This window comes from Neopelma chrysocephalum, unplaced genomic scaffold, assembly GCF_003984885.1.
Source record: "Neopelma chrysocephalum unplaced genomic scaffold, ASM398488v2 Primary Assembly neopelma1_73b, whole genome shotgun sequence".
Classification (NCBI taxonomy): domain Eukaryota; kingdom Metazoa; phylum Chordata; class Aves; order Passeriformes; family Pipridae; genus Neopelma; species Neopelma chrysocephalum.
Window position 1 is genome coordinate 3095507 of NW_020897734.1, and position 16336 is coordinate 3111842.

General features: G+C 46.4%; 1 protein-coding gene across 5 annotated transcripts in view; it reads right to left on the minus strand.

Annotated features, from left to right (window-relative positions):
* MBNL3 (muscleblind like splicing regulator 3) overlaps positions 1 to 16336 on the minus strand; it is a 92396-nt gene that overhangs the window by 52870 nt on the left and 23190 nt on the right. For 3 of the 5 annotated variants that reach the window (XR_003534887.1, XR_003534886.1, XM_027687381.1), the window contains exon 1: positions 6519 to 7555. Coding sequence is in view for 3 of the 5 variants with exons in the window: in XM_027687381.1 (XP_027543182.1) it covers positions 6519 to 6692 (174 nt within the window). In the remaining 2 variants the exon portion in view is untranslated. Of the gene's footprint in view, positions 1 to 6518; positions 7557 to 16336 lie in introns of those variants that run through there. The other 2 variants (XM_027687380.1, XM_027687379.1) reach the window with 2 other exon arrangements.

The window sequence follows — 16336 nt, forward strand, 5'->3', positions numbered from 1 at the left end:
CCAGCCTCTTGAACCTGACCCAGGGACACCACACATGAGACTGGCACTCACACACAGGCAGGCAACAGTAAAGACATCTGCTCCTGTGCAGGCAAGCCCTCACGAGATCTGTGTGGTCAGGAGGTCTGGGGCACAGACAGTGCTCTCCATCCACTGCACAGCAAATACCCAGTCACCAAATATCCACCCTCCACAGGAATGCGAGTCTGAGGTCTATCAAGGAGGCCAATATGGCACATAAGGGACCAACACTTTCAGAATGAAGTTGTCAAAGCCTGATCAACTAAGAAAATAATAACTTCAAGTATTTAGCTACTGCTAAAAGTGTCACACTGATAGCTTGGCAGGCAGTTTATTTCAGACAACTCACTGCAAGACTCCTCACAGACTCTCAACATCCACATCAGCACTGACAGTGTGGCCCCTCCAGCTCCTATCCCCAGGGGCCCCAAGAAGCACTCTGTGCTGGGATGGATCCCACTTCTCATGGTTTCCAGAGCTACACAGTATTCCCAGGACTTCCTCCATTCTTTCAGCACTTAGCTGAGAAGGGAGAATCTCTCCAGCATAGCACCAGAACTAGTCTATGCACCAGGAAGCCTACAGACATCTCACGTTTCTTGCCATGTTACCACGAACGCCAAGTTTCACAAAGCACATGTCCTCGGAAGTGTAAAGGCCAAGATGAGGCTGCTCAGCTACAGAAAGACCCAGTAGAAAGAGGGACAGGGCCAGCCTCTTCTCCCTCCACAGCACACCTCAAAGATCACCCGCTTGCTCTAAAGCACAGACAAGGAATTCCTGTCAAGGGCTCTGCCTCACATCTTTGCAAATGGCTGGCAATGAATAAGACCTTCCTGCACCTGCCTGTCTATTGCTGTCCCTGCAGCAGAGTCACCAGGTAACACCAGCCTGTTTCCAGTTACATGTGTTCATTGCCCAGCAGTCCCTGGAGAGCCAGGACCAAGGGAATTCCAGATGCAGGACTTTGTATTCAGTGCCTAAGGCACTCTGTCCTCCTGCTAACCCTGCTGCAGAGGCAGCAACCTGCAACAGAGAAGCAAAGGGACAGGTCAGGGCAGCAATCTTCTAAACCATGATAGCAAGACTCACCAGTGCTCATCTGTCACGGTTCAGCTGTCAAAAAGTCACAGATGAATGAAGTGAGACTACTGGTACATCAGAGGAACCACTGGATAACACCAAACAAATCAAACATGCTCTGCACAGACCTCTGTCTTACAGGAAGATCGTCCAGGCAGATTAAAGCAACAAGGTGTATCCTTTCCCTGGAAACCTGAACATGCCTAGAGAGGTGACACATCATCTTCAAGTAACCAGCCTTGACCCCACAGAAAGCATCTGCAGTCCAGACACGGGGGCAGGCCTGTGAGGTGCTCAGCCACAGGCAGTGCCAGGTGACCTTCTCCATCAGTACTCTCCATCCCACAGATGTGCCAAAAAACTTCTGAAGACACTACAGAGAGTATACACAGCATGTGTGCCAAATAAATGAAGCTGTGAAAACATGGAACTTGTAACTTATAGACAAGAAGGGATCAGGCCTAAATTACTTTTTTCCTCCACAAGCTTTCCTATTCTCCTTGAAGTGCCACTCTAATTCAGAGAGAAATACAAAGAGAAATACAGAAATTAACAGAGAAATACAGTATTTAGTCTTTATAAATAAAACTGAGTTTAAATACATTTTTCTGCACTTTCAGATGTTTGATTCAGTAGTTATAAAAAGCACTTATAACATGCCATATGACACACAAGCACCCAGAGGATAGAAAGCTGCTGTAAATCTACTGTTGTCACTCAGGTAAGTGGCTTAATGGCCAAAGGAAAAGTGAAGGTTTGTCACACAGGTGACTTGGCTCAACACTACTCACGTGGAATATTCGCCTCTCTATTACACTGAGCTGAGACATGCAGTCAGAGTGTCTCCAAAAATATCTTTATGGCTTTGTTTGCTTTCTTCGTTGTCTCTAAAAGTGTAACCATATGCTAAGTTTAGTGGGTGTTTTTAGTTGTTTCCTAGTTTGGAGTTTATTAAAATTTTAAAAACGTAGATTTGATTTCCAACCAGTAACAGTCAGAAATAATTCTAGTCAAGTCAGCATAAGCCAGGTACAAATTAGCATGAAAACTGTAAGCAACAGCCTCAGGTACACCAGTTTCAAGATCATATGGTACATTTATTGCCCAAGCACTGTGAACTTTTTAGATTGCCGTGGGACTTTGAATACTATTACCAGAAAATAACACTTCTTTTAGAAAACAGACAATTCTACTTTTAACTTGATTTTATGCCTGTTCACAGAAAACTCACCTTTTTTAGAGAGAACTGCTCTGAAACACACAATAGCTTAACAATGTTTTTCACATTAGACCTCCCAAAGTCAAAATTCATATTCCTGAAATTTTTCACCTCACTATTTTCTGTTTCAAAATGCTCTTCAAAACTTCAGTGTGCATATGGAAATGACTATGTTGAGAAAGAAAATTTAAAAAAAAATTAAAAAAAAAAAAACAAAAAAACAACAAAAAACCCTCAACCCACACCTCATAAAAGCTGGGTTTGTATATTTTTTTTAAACCACGAGTCCATAAGTGCACTGAGCAGTATAATTCAAAGCCTCTGTGGACACCTGATGTGCATTAGTTATATATTTTTATATACTATATCACTATCTCCTAGTGTGCCATCTCTCAGCTTTTTTCTCCATTAGTGCCCAAAGATGCTGCTCTTTTCCTGCCTGACACGTTCAGAAACTGAAAACACAACCAATGGCTTACTGGGCAGGAATTAAGATCTTACCCCGCCCTCCTGATCCAGCCTGAATAGGAAGGTTAATGACTTGATGAGCGCTCGCAGACAGCTCACTGCAGTGCCACAACAAACCTTTGTAGGAATTGCCACGAGCCGGCAACCCGTGTCCTGACCCTTACAAAAAGCACCAGCTCTGCATGGGACGGTGCACAATGAGCCTGGAAAAGAAGCAATGAATGAACCCAAAGGCCATCTGAGCTTACAGGGATGACATTCCATTCCCCTCCTTTGCTCAGAACGTCTCTGAGGTGCCACAGGACCTGCCTAGGATGTACTGCAGAGCCTTGGCCGCTGCCCAGCTGCCCTCGTGGTCACCTCTGGAAGTGGGGTGGCCCAGCACAGCTGGCTCTCCTGCCTCTGGACTGCCCTCCACCAAGCAGTGCAGCCTGCCCTTCCATTCACACAAATTAATTCAGAGTGCACTGCTTCCAGAATAACCAGGAGGGATGCACGAGTAGAGACTGAGAGCTCTCTTGGCATCCAGTTCAAATTGCAGCTTCTTGCAAGGAACTATTTTAAAGTTTTATATCAATATGCTTGAGAAAGGTTCCTTCTGCTGCCTACAAATGTGCAAACTCCCCCTTCCAAGAAGCACAGCTCAGGACAGCAAGACCCAGTCCTGCACTTTCATCCTAATTAAGGCCCCACATTTCACCACTAAAACATTGCATAAAATACAACCCTCCTGCAGAGCATTTCCTGGTGACCCCCACCTAAGCATCACTGAGGACCCCATTACCTTCAGGAGTCCTGTGTGTTCTTCACAAGATTACAGGTAGCAAGAGCCACCCGTGAAACAACCCACACTGAGGCAGCCTGGCTGCTTCTGGAAGATTACTGCTCTTGTTGCTGCAACGGGCACAGAACTGCCACAGGAGATGGAGGAAAAAAGGGAAAAGAGAGATGCAGAAAGTGTATATATGCTGCTCGTGACCTGACCAGTGAGGTGAAACCATTGTACACTGGGTTATCAGGAGTTCCTGTAGGAAGGCATTGTTCAGGCTTAAGAGGTTTGTGAGAAAAAAAAACAAGCAACAGCAGTACACAATGGATGCAGATAAGCAACCTCCGAACAAAGCCCTGGGCGACTGCAAGACAACGGGAAAACTTATTAGCTGCAAGCATCCTATATCCTGCCTCCAATAAAGCAACACAGATGTTCTGCTAATGCAGGGCGTGAAAAGACAAGAGAGCACTAAGCAGCTATTGAGCCCTCCACGGGAGGGAGGGTCAGTGTTCAACAGCTGTTGGGCACAAAGACGTCCACAGGATGGGCATGAAAAGCTTCTTAGCAGGTCTGAGAATGTAACATCTCTCTTGCCAAAGGTAAGGGAGGCCACTGGTGTTGCCATGAGCCCCTCAGCGCCACTGCAAACAGGGCTTTGCAAGCCCAGCTCTGGCCCAAGAACAGAACAACCATTGTTTGGGAGTTTAGTCACCAGGGTGGTTCTCTCCACTGGGAAACGCGTGGTGTACCCAAACACACACACAGACCACGGCTCTCTGTGGCACAGTGGAAACAGGGCTCTGCCCAGGGAGAGCTACTGGATCCATGGGTCTGGAGGCAGGAAGTGCTCCAAGACCCACTTCTTGTCTGAGAAGTGGGGTGCAGAAACAGCCCCATCATTAACCCTTGGTCAAGTGCTCTGCACAATCAGACTCCTCCTGCTGTACTTCCCAAAGACAGAGTTGTTGGCCCTCCAGGAGGCTTTCCTAAATCCAAAAAATCTGTTCCCTAAAAAATTCAGGCCACTTAACTAGCATCTGCTACTGTGTCAAGAGGAAACTGCAACAAGAACATTAACAGCCAATTACATGGGAAATGCTCTGAGCTGTAGATGATCATACCCTGACTTTCTTTTTTTTTCCTTTTCTTTCTTAATGTGGTGTTCCCCATCCCATTCCTCATTGCTGAAGTGGGAAAAGTGTTTGCCCATACCAGTGGGTGGGATTTGAAGCCCAGCTGCCCACGGACTTGTCCTGCACATCTCCCAGCCCCAGCTGTGCAGAGAAGGGCTGGCACAGAGAGCCTGGGTGAGCTGCAGACACTGCACTGCCAACAGCACACGTGGGGAAGCGTCACACACCAGGTGACAGCAGAATACAGCACAGTCAGAGCCCAGCCAAGCTGGGTGCCTGCACAGGGGACACCTCCCTGAGACACTGCAGGCAAGTTCTGCTAGGGGCACAAAACCACCCTACACAGCATGACAGCCCTCCTTTCTGTTCACAAATAAACGCTATAAAATGTGATCATAATAATCTCTTCATTAAAAGTATCTGCACTGCCACTGGCTACAATTCAAAAGTTTCAAGGGCATAAAGAACAAGACTTTTTTTCCCCTTCGATAAAAAAATGTTTGTCTCTTGCTGTCAGCAAACCAGCAATGTAAATGAACATTTGAAAGTCACTGTATAACTAAGAGTCATTGCATATAATCAGATTAAAAAGAGAAAACCAAATGCAAATAGAAAACTTGAGCTTCTTGGAAAAAAACAAGTGAAAATATGAAGAAGCCACTAAGGAATAAAATGGGTAAACCAGTGTCAGACCAGATCCAGCCCCAGTCTGAACCTGTGCATATATAATTCCACCAGCTCTGTTACTCATTATGCTCATAAAAATAAACCCAAATCTTTTCAAGCAACAGTTGAAGTTCAAGGGAAAACTTTCAAGCTTGTAAAATTTACCAGACTCTTTCTAGAAATTTAAACAGGTTAATTACTCTGATCAAAACATTAAACACAATATCAAGAGTTCTCAAACACTATCAGTTATCCATATGGTCTCAGAGTTTTTACTATCCTACCAAAAATACATTTGAGGAGTCATACTTCTGGAAAAAAAGAAAAAAAAGTGGGTATTCTTTTTCCAAGAACCACGGTGAAGTGAGCCTGGAAAGAGATGCCCCTCCTGTGAGCCCCCCATCCCACACCCCGACTGACAGTCCAGGTCTTTGGTAACGTTCAGAAGTCACCCCTGGAGCTCCGGCAGTGACAAGCAATCAAGAGCTATTTACTGCCTCCCAAACAGACATTGCAAGGATGAGCACCAGCCACAAGGCGCAGCCACAGCTCCAGCAGGCCTGGCAGAGCCATCGCGTTTGCATGTCCCTCGCAGAAAGCATTTTCCCGACGCCCATTTCTGGGAATGCTGTTCTCCAAATATTTTGGCTGTTCCTCATCTACGGTACAGCGTTAAGAGTGCATTTGCAACTCTGTCTCCAGGAAAGACATGTAAAGCTGATTCATTATCTTAAAACGCTGCTTTCATTCCTGCTCATTAAAAGCAGATTTCAGATCCCTGCACCGAATGCATGGCTGATGTGCTCTGGCCACTCAAGCACTGGGTTTCAGTTCTCTTCTTATTTAGTTTCATTTGTTGCCCATAACCTTGCATTCTCCACTTCGGGGACAGCTATATCAGACCTGAGCTACCATTGGAAAATGCCCTGGATAGAATCCTGTCTCTCCTTGCAATGCCTGGCAATCCAGGCAGTCGCACCCGATGTCAGACTCAGCCTAGATTTCGGGAGCTGCATCCCGCACCGCAGCATCCTCCCTGCAGAAACAAAGCAACAAACAGTTGTTCTGCACATCCCACATCCCAGCATACTGAGCCACTTGGAAGAGAAGGAAAAGCAAGTAAGCTTAGGTAATGCACGCGTTAGACAGTCCTCACCTTTAGGGAGTCAAAGCAGGCAATAACTCGACCATTTTCCACATGGCAACTCCGTGACGGATGGGCGAACTTGCACTCTGCATCAGACCGAGAACAAGTACCTCTCTGAAACTCTCGACACACTTCTAATGTCAGCCATTTTGTATCACGGACCAGGGAAACGTTTACAGCCATATTAAAAAAAACAAAAATTAAAATGCAAGCAATCACACCCTTCCTCAGGGTAATATTCGCTGCTGATCTTTTTTGTTTCTTCTTTTTTTTTTAAAAAAAGGGTAAAAAAGTGAATTCAAGTTAAACGTGAAGAAATAACTAACTTGTTGCTTTGGTAGAACTCCTATTCATCAGCACTTAGGTTTTCATTTAAGTCAAATCGTGTTTCTTTAAACAAGAATTAAACATAAAGCCAATCATAAAATAGAAATCTTATCAGAACAACTGAAAATCAAATTAGAGGCCAGCTCCTAAAAGTGCAATTGTAGAAGTTAAAATACAAGTGTTATATTTTGTGCCACTGCCAAAGTTACTTGCAAATAACTGGCAGACTTTCAAAAGAATTCTGTGCTCTCCAGTTAATGGTTTCAATTATTCTTGCAAAAAGCATATGCTGCTGGCAGCACTTCAGTTTGTGGAATGGTCTCAGTCCTTAGGGAGAAAACTTCGGGGTTTTTTTTTTCCTTCTATTTCTTGCTTCTAAAAATTACGGTTCGCGAGCATGAAAACAGGCAAAAGGATGTCTGATTTTTTTTTCCTCTCTTTCCTTCTTTTCTTTTAAATATTTGCTACATAGTCGGGGGAAGGAAAAAAAATAAAATGGCTGAGCAAACTGCGTGTAAATGGGGAGAAAAAAAAAAAAAAGGGCAAGGCTGGAGGAGCCGCCGTCAGGGCACGGACTGCAAGCAACGCCGAATTAAACAGAGGGGGGGGGCGAGGGGCAGAGAGAGGCAGCCCTAGACAGAAATCCAAGCAGCGGTGGCTTCAGGAAAGGCACTTTTCAGCAACCTGCAGGAAAAAGAGAAATAGAATCAGCCAGGAGCCGGCGGCGGCCCCGCTGGGCGGGCGCGGGGCGGTGCCGGCGGCCATTGCGGGCACGGGGGCACTGCCCGCGCCCGGCGGCGCATGGCAGGCGCCGCCGCCCAATGGCGCTTGCCGTTACAGCGGCATGCGCGGGCAGCCGACCAATCAAAGAGACCGTTTCATAGCGGCCGCGGTCAGTGCCCGCCGCAGCCCCGGGACCCCCCGGGACCGGACAGGGACAGGAGCGGGCCGGGGACAGGGACAGGGACACCCAGCCCAGCTTTTTGCCTCCCCCGCAGGGCCAGCGCCGTGGGCTGCAACCCCCAAGCCCTCCCAAACTAGGGAGGAATATTTATTTCCTTAGTATTTTTATTTTCTTAATTTTTAACATTAACTAGCCCACCCCCCTCCTACAGGAACCGTTCGGGCAGGAAGAGCAGCTTTCTTGTATACAAAGGTCCAGCTCAGCCCTACACCCCTCCCGCACTCCGAGGTGTTCCACTGAACGCATCCCCGGCACAGAGGTGCTCCTGCGATGGCACATGAAGGCAAACGACTGGTTCGCAGTCGCTCCTCTATGGATTCAGAGCCTACAAAACTATGAGCAAACCCGACAGGGAAACCTAAGCCACACACGCACACACGGAAAAAATTAACTCATTGCTCACAGCTGTAGTTTTCCACCAGACCAAAGGCAACTCGAATTACTCTGACTCCAGCAACTCGTGTTATACAACAAACAACTTTTAATGCATTCCTGTTCAAGGCTTCCTTGGCATCCACTAAAATGTTAAGCTGTCCCCAGAGTCTCCCATTCTAATATTAGTTGTGCCACTGCTGCCTGATTGGATTGGGCTGTTTCCAAGTTCCCAAAATCCAGCCCTTTATCTTCCTAAAATACGGCCGGCCAGTTTTGCAAACATTTGACAGGCGCGGGATGTTGCTCGTGTGACTGCGATTAAGACTTCAAGCTTTCGCAGGAGAAGAGCCTTCAACTACAAGAAAAGGAAGCTTAAATTCCTCTTTTATTATTGGTGTGTTATTGCAATTACACTGATCAGTAACTGAAACCTACTGGAGCTGGAAACAATGGAAACAATGCTACCAAGGAAGAAGTGTGGGAAGAGGCTGTCATCAGCAGCAGGGGGTGGGGCACAGAGGCTGTTTGATTCACAGATCGAATTATTTCAATTTAGAAAAAACAATGCTCGTTAAACCTATACTGCAAGTATTTTCGAGGCTTAATTAAACTCAAGCTCATTACAAGAACTACCCACATCCTTCCAATCCAGCTTGCAGCATCAGCACAGAGCTTGGTCTGACCCATGCTTCTGGAAGGACCTTTGGATTTTTGCACATCAGGTGGGGAACAGGGACAGCAAACGTCACATTTGCTAAGTGTGTTTTAAACTTCAAAGAGGGGGGGGAAAAAGCACAACTAGCCATGCTTGTATCTTTTTGGTTTCATAATGAAGAGATGCTCTAAATCAATTCCAATTTTGCAAGTGGGGCAAATTTATATAGGAATCCCATTCACTGATGTGTGGGCTCCCTGTTCAAATGAGCTCAGCAAGCAGGAAAAGATGTGCAGAAACGTTCTGCAGGGAGCTAGGGACTGGCTGGGTGCAGCTCTTAAAAACGAGCTAGAACAGGTCAGATATGGGTGGGGATTACAAAGAATGCTCTCTCAGAAGCTGTTCTGAGCAGACTGAAATACAACCGTCTTGTGGATTAAGTGCCGGTTCCACATCTTCAGATTCCCAGGGAAGTGAGGGTCTATTAATGCTGGGGATGGAATATGACGGGTTTGACCTTACACACAGTTAGTTACACCAAGATGTACAAACAGTGTAGTAACATCTGCCACTTCCCAGACCTTCTACCTCAAGAAATCCCAAAGAATGTAGCTAACCAAACGTTGATCTTGCTCACAGCCATGCAGCTCAGGAGCACAGGTAAATACCTGCACTAAGCTGCTCAGTCCTCAAAATGAAGGGAATCATATTAATGAAAGGTAAATCAAATAAATCCTACAAAACATAAACTACCAATATCAAGGCATTCAGACACATGTAACATGGTTGATATTTTTCTTTTACAACTCTTGGTGGGAGAAACAAACCGAAAACTGAAGAAATACTTGCCAACGTCCTCCTGCTGATGGAAACTGTCCCTGCCCCACACCCTGCACCCCACACTCGTCTGTTCAATGTGCAAGAGTGAGACACAAGATATTTCCTGTGCTATGGACCCGCCTCCCTGCAGAAGGGCAGACTCTTATCTCAGATCCTGGGACTAGGGCTCCTGTACCGGAGGGAATCAAATTAATGAACACATTTTTCATACTGTGGGCCTCAATTCCGCAGCCTGCACGCCACCCAGCAGAGCACAACAGCAGCACACTCTGCCCCATCACTTGTTTGCTCTGCACTCAGGAGAGCAGTCAAGCACATGCTTAACTGTAGGCATGCCAACAGTCTTTCTGGAAAGAAAACCTGAAGCATACTTAAGTGCTTTGCTGAATCAGGGCCTAAATAAATGAATCTGCTTCACGCGTTTATCAGGGCTGGGAGGCCGGCAAGCACAGGCAGCAGTCATTGTGTTTCGGCTTACGTGATCACAGCCCAGAGGAGCACGAGTTAGGCTTTTCTGCAAGTCAACAAATACAGTTCTGTCAATGTTTGGATTGCTGCAAATCCCTCTCCATGTGGCCACGGGGAAAGCTGAAAACCTGTGTATGCAGGGCTGACATCACACTGCTGCAGCGAGGCTCCCACGCACGGCGCCGAAGGACAGCACACCTCAGACAGGAACCCGCTGCTGACAATACAGAGCTCCAGCTCTCCAGGTTTCAACTCCTGGCAGCAAACAACTCTGCTTTCACCACAATGCATCCTTACAATTCCCTTGTATTACCCTTTTTTGCACAGGGAGGGGGGCAGGTAATATGTGTGTGGGGCTGACTGGCATTTTATTCACTTTGTTCTCCCGTATATTTCAAATGGGAGGAACACAAAAAAAAAAAAAAAGGCATCCATGCCAAAACCAACATACAAGGATTAAAAAGTAGCTCCAGAAATCAGGGGCTTCGTTAGTGTGCAGGAAATACAACAAAGGGTAGGTGCTGCCTTTTGAACCCTTCCCAGCAAGCCAGATCCGTCTGGCAGAGCTCAGCTCCTCCACTACCAGATGGGCCAATCTCATTTCAACGGCAGCAGCATCAAAGCTGGAGAAAGCAGTGGAGCAGAGAGAAAAGCCCGTGGCCTTTATCCCTCTAAAGAAACTATAATATCCCTGAAGCCCCTGCTCCAAGGCTACTTGCTGGGCCAGGCTCTAATTGCCTGAGCTGCAGGAGGACAGGGCTTGCTCCAGATGTCAGACCCGGCCTTACAGCCACCAGAGTGCAGGGGAACAAGGGCAGTCTGAGGAGCGAAGGTCACGCCGGGCTCGCCTCTGGTGGGACTGAGATGCCCTCACCGCTTGAGGTAACATGAGGACGAGCGTATTCACTTGACGCTTGAATTCCTCCTGCTTGCCACGAAACTGATCCCCTTCCACTGACAGCCCCTATGGATGTCAACTTGTGAGGACACTTCCTGACAGACGAGTTCAGAAATGGTAATTTATGTGACAGGGTGGATTTGAGCAGCTCCCAAGTGTAAATGATGCTATTTAAAAGAGATTTTTTTTTTTTTTTTTTTGAGAAGAAAAAATGACTCAGTAGAAGTGCCAAGGTGGGTTCCTTATTTACTGTTTCTCAAGGATTTCTGGGTCATAACTGCTGAGTTGAGAAGCACAAGTGCTGTTGCCCTAACTGACAGTCCAGTGAGTGAGAACAGCAGCTATTCCCTTCTCCTGAAGTGGAATAGGGATAGTGCAGAGACACTGGAGTTTTCCCAAAGTCCAGCTCCAACTGTACCCTTTCTTTATCATATGTGATGCTGTCCATGCTCCTCTTCACCTCAAACCACCAGCATGTGAGATGAACAGATTGCTCTGAGACTGAGCTCAGCCCTACACTGCCAGGCTGCAGTGTGCTTTATCCAGTTTTTAAAGTTACAATCAATGAAAGCTCAGACCCAGCCAGCCTGGATGGATGGACACCCTGGAGGCACAGCAGCAGAGAAACTGTGCTTGCAAAATTAAGACCTCAAATCTTTCACCAATTCCACTACAACTTACATCCCACACCTATTAATGTTCACTGAGTGTCTAGATATTGTCAGAGCCAAAGATTTTTTGTTTCTGGACTTTCCTCAAAGCACTAAATTCAGCTGGCAGCACGAATTACACACTCATCAGTCCTTGCACCTTTGAGACGATTCTGTAACCTTGACTTTTTATTGCACTTTAATGGGTATGGAAGAGCTTGGTGTGCCCACCACCCTGTCCTTGATAAACCAGAATGGGGAACTCCTCACCCAAACAGCACTGAGATGTTTCCACTCTTGAACACTTTTCCAAATAAACACAGTGTTCCTGGAAACACTGCATGGCAAAGAGAAATGGGAGCAATGAAAATAACCCATGTTTTCTTCTGAAAGAGAAACAAAACTCTGTGGGAGAATACCACCACCCATCCAACAGCATTTTCACGTTCCTATGGAAAATCAAGTCTGAGCATCTTTCCCAGTCCTTCCTTTCTCCTCTACTTTCACACCAGTAGTAAAGCACACATGAAACTACACCCTAGCTTATCAAAGGAACCAAAAAGGTATAGTCAAGGGCAAGATTTTACTGGGAGTGCTCTACTGCTGCATTTATTGGCAGCAATGCACGAGACATTCTACACTTGTGGGCAGCTTTTGGAGTCAGTGAGGAGGGGGAAAAAAGGTTAAAAAAGTAATCTTCATTTAGGACCTAGCAAGCCAGGAACACAATGACATTAGTTGAGTTGGCTGACATTACAGACCTTCCCTTTGGGCCTCAGAAAAGCCCATGGCAAGTTAGATGTTGTCACGATTATATCACAAGGCAGCTCTGCTTTACTTGGGACTGGTTCAAAAGTGCTGGTTCACAACAGCAAAAGAAACCACAGAAGTAACAACCATAAGGTCAAGGAATGGATCCTCCTTTCCTGAAGTCCCAATTACCAGGCTCTTACCCTACATCACATAAACCCCAGCAGTGCTCAGATTCCTATAGACTCAATTTCTCTGCTATTGCAACATCGACAGTTTGCACACAGCGGGGCTGCCTCAGACGTGGGCCAGCTCCCGCCCCCCACGCTCACATGGGCTGTGCACTGGGACAGGAGCCATCTCAGCAATGGCAGCTTCTCCACGGCTTCTAATGGGCTGCAGTATCAAGCCTGAAGAAGGTCAATTTGTTTTGTGTCACCTGCAAGAGGTATTTTTGCTTTCAAATTAGAAAATAATTTTCTATTTTTTGCTCTGGCCCTCATACTTTAAAGCAAACACTTTAGGGACGCGGTAGACACTTTGAATATTTCCTTTGTGAACATTCTGTACCTGGACACTTTCTCCCTCAGGGAACAGTTTACTTAATTCAAGGTAGACCTTTACAGCTAGAAGAAAATAAACCTCCTTTTGTTCTTCTACCAGTTACTCAGAAAAGGAGCAGATTTCCTCTACCATGGCCATGCATGAAAAGTTTCTGCTCAAGGTCTAATCGCAGATGTTGGGGGCCGTGAATCACCAGGGATCACACTGCGTGCCAAAGAGTCAACTCAGCCCCGAGTGCCGTCTGTTCAGAACAGGATGGCAGAACCCAGAAATAAATTATAAACCCACGCAAATAAAACAACCCCCCGACGCTGCTGCAATGGAAAAGCCTCACTGGAAGGACACAAACCTACTACAGAAGTGGCTGCGTGCACAGGCTGGATGTTTAGGGGTGCAGGTACCACACGTCTGTGCTGAAGGAGCCACTAATGCATGTCCTTTCCCCACACTCGCTCATGCTGCTGGCTTAGAGCCACTTTGGAGAGGGGGGGTTACTGGTCATGACCTCTATGGAAAGAGCAGCACAAGGAAAATCCTCCTGCTCCTCAGTGAGGGAGGCTGCACATACTGCATTCCATCTCCTACAAGGCTCACCAGCCTTGCTAAAGCTCCTGGATTTATGGCACCCCAGAAAATGGCTGTGGTGCTCTGCAGGGACGGCAGTGCTGCTGTCCTCGGGAAAATGGATCATCCATCACTCGCCTCTGGGTGCTTCCCACTGCTCTTAGCTGCCCTGGCATGACCTCAGCACCCCTCCTACCCGCAGAGATGGCAGCTGAGGAAGCAAGGGGGAAAAAAATGAAAAGATGTAAAATAAAGCAGTAGGAGGGAAGGAAGCCCTTCACTGCAGCAAAAATAATGTATAAGTACGGGAAACTTTATCCTCCCTTGTGTACATGCAATTCTCCACATTTACACCCTGCAGCAAACAATCACAGGAAAAATTAATGCAGAGCTTAAGGAAAAAATTGAAAAAATCCCTTTGTTTCTAAAATCTACCATTCTTCACTGTGCATTATGGTGCTGCTATTCCCTCAGTCACCTGAAATCTTCGCAGTCTGTTTTCCTTCATCCTCAACATCTAGCACTTCTTGTCCACCAAAGTTCAAAGAACTCCTCTCCCCTTCACACTTGCAGGATTAGTTCTTCAAAATTCTTCCACAGGCTGGGAGTTATTTGCCACTATATACTGGGGATTTCTAAGTCAAAAATATATTACAAAATCACTGCAATTTAAGGAGGTTTTTTATCTGTTTGTCTTTGAACAAAGTCATAGAAGCTGATGTGCTGCACCCACACACATGCCTCAGCAGAACAAATACCTTTCCATAGGGTGATCCAGGGCAGCATGCATTGCAGTGCTTTAAAGGTAACTTCCCCCTGGTTTCAGTAAATAGATCTGTTGTTAGAATAACTACAGATGCACATTTTTGTTCTTTTGGGCTTCTGATTTCCTGCCATCAGCTCATTTGGGACAAGTTAGAGGTCAAGACCCCTTTCCTACTCCAGTTCTCTTCTAGGACTGATGGTGACCTACTGTGATCCCGCACCTGTGGGATCTGGGGGGATGATCTGCTGATCAAGCAGCCAAGTGGGAGTTTTGTTTGACTCAGGCCATCACTCCCCAGTCAGAGATACAAGGAGAAGGATGCTCCTATTAGGACCTGCCTGGCAAATCCCTTATGGCCTCCTACATGAGGCAACTTCCCAGTGCCAGGGGCCAGGGAGCTGCCTTACAGCAGGGTGGTTGACCCAAAAGGAGCATTTCCTCTGCGGTGCAGAAGCAGCTACTGCGTTGCTGTGAAGCAGTGCTAAAATCCTCTCCAGTGCCAGCACCGCTTGGGAGGGGTTAGGACCACAATTACACCAGCTGCAAACACAAAAGAAAAGGGGAAAAAAATGTTGGCAGGGATCTCTGGAGGTCAGCTAATCCAAACCCAGTCTCAAAGCACAGTCAGCTTCAGAGGTGGATGCTTCCATATCCAAGCACAAAGAGAGCTGTCTCACACAAAGAAAGCTCAACTGAGTCAAACAAATTTACAGAGGAGACAGGAAAGGCCAAGGCTCATTAAAGCTTGTTCCCCACTACGTAATCGTAAGAAATAGGATCAAGCAGATGTATCCCACAATCTATCTGATTATCCTACTCAGTGTTCAAGAAACCCCCAAGGTCCTTGCCAATCAGATAAGTGTCCACGAGTGTTTAGGCAGGCCGAGGGGATGGCTGAGGGGAGGGAATGCCTTTACCCAACTGCCCTTCGTGGGATTCTCCTGGGAGGAATGACCTAGAGTTCTCTCTTAAGCTACAAGCATGGCCCTAGCCCTCAAGCCAGGCAATAATAGTCCATTAAGCAGGAGAAATACTGAAATAAGAGCTCAGGCTCAGCCATTCACTGTGCTGCAGAGGCGGCCTGGGCCTTTTGGGAGATATCAGGTGTGCTGCATACACAGAGACTTGCCCAGGTCTGGTGCTTCATAGGTACCTCTGCCGGTGCCCACATACTTCTGCCTGGAAAATTCCCATTCCAGACTTCTCAATCAAAGAGCCTGCTGCTTAAAGAGACAGATTTTCTCCAACAGTAAGGCACTTCCCATGTGGGTTCCACATTACATCTTCTAAAAGCACCTATGTGCTCCTACACACTAAAGCTGCAGGCACTCCTGCGTTAGCTGTCCTACCTGGTGACCACAGAAAGAGGAGACAGCATTTGGACTGTGGTTTGAACTCTTTCTCAGCTGGAAAAATTCACAGAAAACAAAAAAGTTTTTCTTTTAACATTCTTTGTACTGAGCGCTTGGATAAGCCATAAGTAACTTGGCAGCAAACCAGTTTGGTACAAACACAGCACACCAGAACACAATGCAGTCATCACAAAGCCACCACTCTGGGCCAGACAGTAATTTTCCCCTTTGCACAGGGCAGGCCTCCAAAGTCTTTATGCTACTACATTCAAGTCCATCTGAGCTACACGATGTGTTAAAAATGAGGGCTCATGCACAATGAGGAAAACACCTATCATTTATGGGCTATGAGGAAGGGCATACAGTGCACAAAGGTACTCAAAAAACATTTGTGAAACGATTCAGGACTGGGGAAAGGGAAGCCTTGACTTATTTCTCGACTCAGACCTCTAACAGCATCCTCAGGTTGCAAATCAAATATGCAATGACAGAAGGAGACTGAAAGACTGGTAACAAAAGCATCCAATGTATTTAGGATCATTTCTTTCAGGAATAAAATAAAGAAGTTACAACATACAGGAAAGCAGGAAAAGCAAACATAGCAACAACTGAGAGCATATTTTCCATGTCCATATGCCAGTGAAAATCCAGAGC